The 8623-nt window shown below is 29.1% G+C and overlaps 1 protein-coding gene across 1 annotated transcript; it reads left to right on the forward strand.

The window, feature by feature from the left end:
- The first annotated feature begins 1269 nt into the window (after positions 1–1269).
- On the forward strand, positions 1270–4948 carry LOC107462718 (MLP-like protein 34). Its single transcript, XM_016081347.3, has 2 exons — positions 1270–1498; positions 4515–4948. The coding sequence occupies exons 1-2, from the start codon at positions 1309–1311 to the stop codon at positions 4784–4786; spliced, it is 462 nt and encodes a 153-aa protein (XP_015936833.1). The 5' UTR covers positions 1270–1308; the 3' UTR covers positions 4787–4948.
- The last annotated feature ends 3675 nt before the right edge of the window (positions 4949–8623 follow it).

Raw genomic sequence — 8623 nt, forward strand, 5'->3', positions numbered from 1 at the left:
TGATCTTATCCACTAAATTAAAAATATAACGAAAAAAATAAAAGGTAGATGAATGGTGGAAGAAAAAAAAATTCACCATAGAACAAAGAAAAATTTTTCAAGAATTATTAGTCAGATATAAATTACTTCTATCGATAACCGAAATTGTGTGTAATGTAGAAATTAATGAGTAATATTATATCATTAATAAATATTATTATTTTTTATCAGTATTTAATTAATAATAATTTATATTTATATTTACAAAAATTTATACACAAAAAATTTATATATAATTTGTATTATTTTTATCAAAATTTGTACATATGAATTAATATAATTTGTATTTGTATATTTTTTAAAATTTACACATATAAATTAATATATAAAATATATTATTATAGATAACTTAGTGTTTATACCGATGAAATGATGGTCAAAATTATTAAAAACTGTTGGATGCTAAGAGTTTCTCAAAAAACAATGAACAATAATGCTACGCGCGTAACCATCAAAATTTACTATTTTTTGTTTTACAAGCAATAATTTGCCCCATATTTATATATATTTACACATAAGAAATATATAATTCGAACATATACTTACCAAAAGTTTAAACACATGAATCAGTAAAATTTTCATCCATATTCTTCAAAATTTACATACATAATTTTAATCCAACATTTGACATTTTCATTCATATTCTTCAAAATTTACATAGATAATTTTAATCCAACATTTAACAGCAATAATTTACATTCATATTTATATATGTTTGTATATAATAAATATATAATTTACATCTATATTTATTAGAATTTACACATATAAATTAATACAATTTATATTTATATTTTAAAAAATGTACACACATAAATAATAATTTAGTATTTACAATAGCTAAATTAATTATTTTGTAATAAAATTTATTATTTGAAATTTAGTTAACATATGTTTTAAGGGTATATAATAAGAGTATTATTGGTAAAAAAATTTATTTTTTTAATAAATATATTAAAATTTTAAATCTTTTATATTTTTAACAAAAAAAATAATTTCTAATTATACTACTTTTAGTGATAGATAAATCTTTAAACTAGCAGCAATAATATTAATTGTAGGGAACTATTTGACAATAAATTTGGATCTTCTAAATTTTAAACTTCAGTTTAGAGAATAAAATATAATCTATTATCATTTATTTTATAAGCGAGATTAAAATAAAATATAAAAAAATATTTAATAATAAAAAATCTCACTTTATTTTTTAAAAAGCAATAATATTAATTGCGCCTACTTCATATTAGTTGTTTCCTTTTTAATTAAGAGATGGCACTAACTGGTAAGCTTAGCACTGAAATTGCAGTCCACTCACCTGCTTCAAAGTTCTTTGACCTCGTGACAAAGAAACTCCACCATGTTCAAAACGTCTGTGAAAGAGTGCATGCCACCAAGCTGCATGAAGGTCATGACTGGCACTCTGTCGGTGGTTCCGTCAAACACTGGACTTATGTCATCGGTAATAACACACTTCATGTTATCACATTCTGTTAGAGAAACTTTGGAGAATAAGTTATTTTTATAACTACGAAGCCTTTTTTATTCTTTTTTTATGTGTTTTTTTTAATTAATTTTTATTGTGTTAATAAATTATTAAACTAATTTAATTAAATTTAGTTATTAAAATAATTAAGTCATATAGTATTAATAAAAGAGAAGTGTTAAGAGGTTAATAAATTTTATAATTTATAGTTATTAATTAATTATTATTAGTATTTTTAATAATATAAAATTATATCTAATAGTATAAAATTATTCATTTCTTTTTACCGGTTAAATATTAGTCAAATATTAATAAAAGTACTGACTTTTTAGATTTTTTTAATAAAATAATTTATACAGTTTTAAGTATAAAAGATGATTATATAATTTGTCTTTTTTTTATTTGGATTAATTAATACATCTTTTTTTCTTCTATTGTTATTGATCTTGATTATCAACCAATAGAACAATACATGATGCGTGCACCTTAGAATAGGTTGTGGGGGTACTTTCTCCGAATGAAGTTTTGCTCAAAACATGTATAAAAATCATATGTATTTGCGATGTGCAACTATTTCTAAATTTTATTACTATCATCAAGTTATCAAAAAACAATTATTTAAAATTTAATCAATATATTTATGAAGCCAAAATATAATAAAAAACTCATTTTTAGTTAGTCAATATTAATTAATTTTTTGTTAATTCTATTTTTTTAATATTTAGGATTTAGATATATAATTTATGATTTAAAATTAAGTATTTATAATCTAAGATAAAAAAATTTAAAATATATAAAATAACCTTAAAAAAATTAACTAATATTGACTAAAAAAATCAGTTCTCTAGCATTACTATTTTCATAATTCTTTTGTTCACTTAAAAACGTTTTTTTATCCCAATGAATATATGAGTCAGTTTAGTTTTGTTCTAATTTCTTTGTTGGTATTGATGGTATTAAAATATTATTAGAGTTGTTAGTAATTAAGAGTTAAATCAGTAATAATTAATTAATAGTTAGTAGATAGATATTTATGAGGTTAGTTAAAAGTATCTCTATAAATAGCATGACTTTTATATTATGTCAAACACAATTTTAATACAACAACTTCATATAATATTATTTTTTTTTATTCCGCTCTTCTCCCAGAAATTCAACATGGTATCAGAGCTATGATATCCTCCTTAAAGAGGATAGGTCATTAGTTTTTCGGTAAAAAAATCACCATACTTTTTCTTTAAACCTAAATAATCAGTCTCCATTATCTTTTTGCTCTCTAATGGCATAATCATCTTTTAATTTAGCACAAAATTCCACTAGTCCTTTCTATATTCATTCTAGTGAAAATCCAACCTTTGTCATCGATTCTATTCCTTTTCCTCTAAACTGATGATCTTCTGTTTTTAATAGCTGGTGTTGTCTTGGTTATATCATTCCCTTCCTCTTTCAATTACCCAAAATTATGGTCATTGAGACCTGCGCCTCTCAAAGTTTATTGTCATCATCACTTTTTCTTCTTTTCTCTTTTCTTCTTTTTTTTTTCTTTATCCTTCTTCTTCAGTAAAAAAACCACCTCCTATCTGTACATTTTCTTCCTCTCTTTATCTATCTGTTCAAAATACTGCCGGTCATCGCGGCGTTCTCGACGTCTCTTTTCTTTTTTTTCTTCTCTGGTTGTCTCACTCTCAAACACAGAACGAGAGAAGTAGCCTTGTTTCTTCCTCTTTTTATCTATCTGTTCAAAACACTGCCGGTCCTCGCGGCGTCCCCAACGTCTCCTCCCCATTTTTATTAGTTCAACACAAAAAATCACTGGCATCCGCCACCAAACGCTACAAACGCGTTTTCTTCCTCTGCGTCACCGCATCGCACGCGTTGTTTCTTCTGCGTCACTGTACCGCACACGTCTTCTTCCTCTGCATCACTGCGTCGTACGCATCCTCTCTTCTGTGCACGCCGCTCACAGAAGTCCTGTTCCTCACTTCTGTCATGATCGAATTGCAGCCCACACCGCACCGCTCTTTTTCTTTGTCTTCTCTGCGTCTCGCGCTACACGCCTTTTCCTCTGCATTACCGCGCCACACGCCTCTTCGCTAACCATCTCATCGAAACTTATTCAAGTTGTGAATTATTGACATGTTCTATCCACCAATTTGCGGTGGCATATTAAAATATTATTAGAGTTGTTAGTAGTTAGAAGTTAAGTCAGTAATAGCTAGTAGTTAGTAGATGAATATTTATGAAATTAGTTGAAAATATCTTTATAAATAGCATAATTTTTGTATCATGTCAACACAATTTCAATACAACAACTTCATATAATATTATCTTCTTTTATTCCGCTCTTCTCCCATAAATTCAACAGATGGCTTCTTTTCAAATACTTTTTTTTTCTCTCGGTTCATTAGATTGTGTTGAATGATGATATTGATAGGAATTAGAAAGAGATTTATTTATAATTATAATTACAAAAAAAATAACATACTTTTCTTTAATTTTAAGACAAACGCGTATTCTTTTTGGTTGTTATTACTTATATATAATAAGAATGAAAAATTAGAGAAAGGTAGGACCGAAATGGAAGCAAACATTTTTAGAATCTTATACTAATTTTACACTCATATTTCATCTAAAAATTTACATATATTCCGAAAAAAGCTGGTAGTAACTTAAAAAAAAAAAAAACAAATGTGCAAATCTTTGAAAACAAATGTCATAACTTGAAAAACAAAAAAATGAAACTTTTTTTTAAATAAAATTGATATTTTATGTTAAAAAAAAAAAGAAGAAAAAACAAAATAGCACAATAATAATACAAAAAGTGAAGAGAAATTACCACAAGAGAGAAAATAAATGGGTGTAAAGATATGGCGATAAAATTTGGGTTCACATGCAAATAGTTTATTTTTCCAATATTTTATAGACAAATTATATTTAATCTTATATATATCTTTCTTTTTTTCTTAAATTTATTAATGCTTCACTATAATAGATGGTAAAGTAACTACATGCAAAGAGACTATTGAAAGCATTGATGAGCAGAACAAGACAGTCGTATACAAATTCTTTGATGGAGATATCGATCAACACTATAAGACCCTTAAGCTTATCTTTCAAGTGATTGAGAACAATAATGGAGGTACTTCGACTAAATGGACAGTTGAATATGAGAAGGTCAATGATGATGTTGAAGCTCCATATGGCTACATGGAATACTTTGACAAATGTGCTAAAGAACTGGATGCCCATCTTCTCCAGGCATAAGCTACATTAATTAATAAAGAAAAGAAGGTGTTTAAGAATTAAGTTAATAAAGTGTGTACTTATCTAATTAAACTGCATGAATTTAGTCATGAAGAATAATATGGATGAATGTTTGCATCTTCGTCTGCTATCCTTTGTTTGAATGGATTAATAATAATCGACTTGGATATGTTTATATATATTATTGTTGATGATATTTCTTTGCTTCTTCATTACACTTATGTACGTGTATGTATGAGGAAAAAAGTTTATGTAATTGTATTACAAATAAAAATTGGATATTCACATGCTTTCTATTTTGGTAATTAAAATTATTATATAGTAGGATCCATCACTAAGAACTAATTGATGAACTTAAATAATATAAATATTAAGTAAAATATTAAACTTAATTACGAAAAATTATTACGTTGACAAATCTGATAATTAAAAAAAAATTAAAATCCATTTATATCTATAAAAAATAGGTTCTCTTAATACACTGTTCGAACTTAAAAAAATTATTTAAAATTCTCAAACTACTTCTCCTAATCTAATTATTAACCTAACAATTTTAAAACTCTAACATTACTCAACTTTCAATTTCTATTTCTCAACCACCACCACTTCAATATCCTTCTCTAGACCACTACCTCCAACCTCTCTCTGCCAACTCTGCATTGTTTTAAATCCCACTGCTTGTTAAATTCAAAGGAATCATCAAAGAAGAATTAGCTCTTTGAAAAACACACTTTTTTTGTTCGTTCAAATCTCTTCGATTTACAACATTGTTCCTAAGTTCGTGCTTTCTCTTCTTCTTCGAACAAGGCCGCTAGGAATCTCATTATTGGTGGATCACCTTATGATCTTAACTCTTTTCTAATTGCATCATTTTTACTATCTCTAATTCTAATTTTTAATGAATACTATATCGATATTAATTCAAAATCTAGTTAACAATTAAAAATTAATATTCTGCTCTAAATAAGACAAAATGAAGCAGATCTAGTTGGATCATCAGTTTATATTATCATCCTTAATTGTATGTAGGTAATAATCTAAATACTAGTAAATTGTTAAAAATTAAAGCGGTTGACCAAAATGTTATTTTTTTTCAAAGAAAAATATTTACTCGTTTGTTTGGTCCATTTTTTGGCCCATTCTAACTTTCTCTTATAAAATTATCATATTTTGTTTTGTTTAAAAAAAAAAGGCCAACTACATTCTAGAAATTTTGTACATAATATAGCATTTTGTAATTAAGGTTATTAAAATCGAATCGGTTATTAAGCTATTCGAGTTTAAAATTTTAATAGATTTAATCGTGTAATTCAACAAAATAATTATATAATAATATATAAAATTATAAATAAATATATAAAATAAAAATATAATTATTTATGGCTTATTATAATTGTTGAGGATTTTATTTTAAAAAAATTATTTTACTGATGGTAATTAAATAGAGTTTTATGATAAATAAAGTTTAAATTAATTAAAATTTTTATATACTCTTTATTATAATTGAATATTTTACATAATTTCGATAATTAAAAAATAAGAAAAAAATTGTATAAATTAATTTAAGTAACTACTATTATGAATAATTTATGATTTAATTCAAGTTTTTTTTTAGAGAATAATTTATTAAGAATTGTTAAATTGATTTTATAAATACTTTAAGTTTAAGATAATTAATATTATTGTGTAATTTTACCATAACTGATTATTTAATATAATTTGAAATTAAGATTCTGATAATAAAAAAATAATAAAAACTATATTTTATAAAATGTGATTAATATATTTATTTTATAATTTAAATTAGAACTAATTAATTGAACTTAGCAATATGTTGATAAATAATATTTTTAAATATTTTGAATGAAGTATAGTTGGTTTTAAAATTACTCTAACCTCCAATTTTATCAAAATATCTATTCATATCTATCTTTTATTCTTTTATAAAATCTCTAATTTCTAACTCTAATTCTCAAATTAAATCACAAACCCTAATTTTCCAAATAGAGATACCTTAACCCAGTTACCCCTTAGCCCAGCCCCGTTTTTTCCTTTCACTCACTCAGCTTCATCCCTCAACTCTAGGATTTTCCCCCAATGGTACAGAGAAGAGAGAAATAAACGAGATTCAGAAAGTGAGAGAGAACCCACGTCCGAAAGTGAAGAGGAGATGTAGCCTACGTTGCTGCCTCCATCACGACCGATCCGCCGCCATCCATGCTCTCCGTCGCACTACCATGTCACCAATGATTTGCCGCTGCCGAAGCTTTCTGTGACGCTGTAAACCTGCTGTCGAACCGTCGCCGCGGCTGTGTTATCAAGAAGAGAGAGCTTGCGCCGTAACTCCGTCACTGTTGACCCATCGAAGCAGCGCGAGAGAAGAGGAGGAAGGGATGCTGTCACACACCAGAGAAGGAGGGAGGAGCTTGTCGCCGCCACGTCCTATTGTTGCCGCCATCACGAATCAGTTCTGAGGCGAGAGAGAGAGAGAGACACGAAGGAGGAGGGAAGCCGTGCGTTGTTGCCGCACCCAGTAGCATCCTCACCGCGAAGCTATCATCGCCGTTGAGGAGCAGAGTCGTTGATGAGCTATATTTTGTCGGTATAGAATTTTACCAAATAAGTTCATCGTGAGTATAGTCTAAACCAACAAGCTATAGCACATCAAACAAAGAAAGTGTGTGTCCACAATTCAAATCAATAACCGAGAGTATTAGTCTCGAGTCGTTCTCTTTAGGAGTTGCCCTAGGATGCACATCATTGGTTAGGAGTTCTCTTGGTGTTTGAGGTTGAAGATGAGAAATGTAAACAAGCTTGCATAAAAGCAATGAACAAGTAATCAAGTAAGCTAAAGGACACAAGAGATTGAACTAAGCAAGAGTGAGTGATAATCAATCTATATAAAAGCCTTGACTAGGGTTGGGAATTGGAATTCCTATCATTATTATCTCCATCAATTGTGACATCAATTGGTTATTGCTCCACTTAGTTAACCTCTAACTATGGAGGAAAGTCAAGTAGAAAAAATCAATTTGAGTCCACAAGTCCGAGTCTAATCCTATGGAGAGACTAGAGTTAGTGTCATTCAAATCAATTAGCAATTTCCAATTATCAATCAACAAGAGACTTCAACAATTCAAGTGTCTCCAATTGTCCAACCCCTAAGCAAAGAGTGAAATTCTACTCCATAGCTATAGTTGACATTTTCTCAAACAATTGGTGAGCAAGAATGAAAGATGTAAGGTCTCACATCGGTTGGGGGGAATGAAGCATGCCTTATAAGGGTGTGGATACCTCTCCCTACCAAGACGCATTTTGACGAGTGAGTGTGAGGGGTTTTGGCTATCATCCCTATTGTAAAAGACAAAACCGTGAGGCCTTGTGTGTCAAAGCGGACAATATCATGCTAATGGGTGGTCTGGGCTGTTACAGACGGCGCCAGTGAGGCTTGGAGCCGCCGTCGCTGTCGGGAATAAGAACCAGAGGGAGAAAGAGCTTGCTAGGGAGAGAGGAGACGCGACTTCATCGAACTCACCAAGAAGGCCCATCTCCTCTGCGACAACCTCTGCCTCGTCATCTGCGCCACCATTGTCCAGTCCTCAATGAGCGTCCCCTCAACTGCACTCTCACCCTCCTACGCCGCTGTTGCCACAAAAATGATGTCCTCTGCCAAGTCTTTTCCATCACCACTACCGCTGATTTTCACAAGGTTTGGAAAACCTATCTTCCCTAGGGTTTCAATTCTACTTCTATTTCTAATTTTGTTAATCAGATTGTTAATCACATTGTTTCTGATTCTGATTTTATTAATCCACCAATTTTAATTTTGATTCTGAT

The sequence above is a fragment of the Arachis duranensis genome, chromosome 8, assembly GCF_000817695.3.
Source record: "Arachis duranensis cultivar V14167 chromosome 8, aradu.V14167.gnm2.J7QH, whole genome shotgun sequence".
Lineage (NCBI taxonomy): Eukaryota > Viridiplantae > Streptophyta > Magnoliopsida > Fabales > Fabaceae > Arachis > Arachis duranensis.

Bases quoted from the DNA above. Each gene is read 5' to 3' on its own strand.
- LOC107462718 (XM_016081347.3), top strand. From the start codon at position 1,309: ATGGCACTAACTGGTAAGCTTAGCACTGAAATTGCAGTCCACTCACCT. The intron at 1,499-4,514 runs GTAATAACACAC...TCACTATAATAG, and splicing joins ACACTGGACTTATGTCATCG to ATGGTAAAGTAACTACATGC.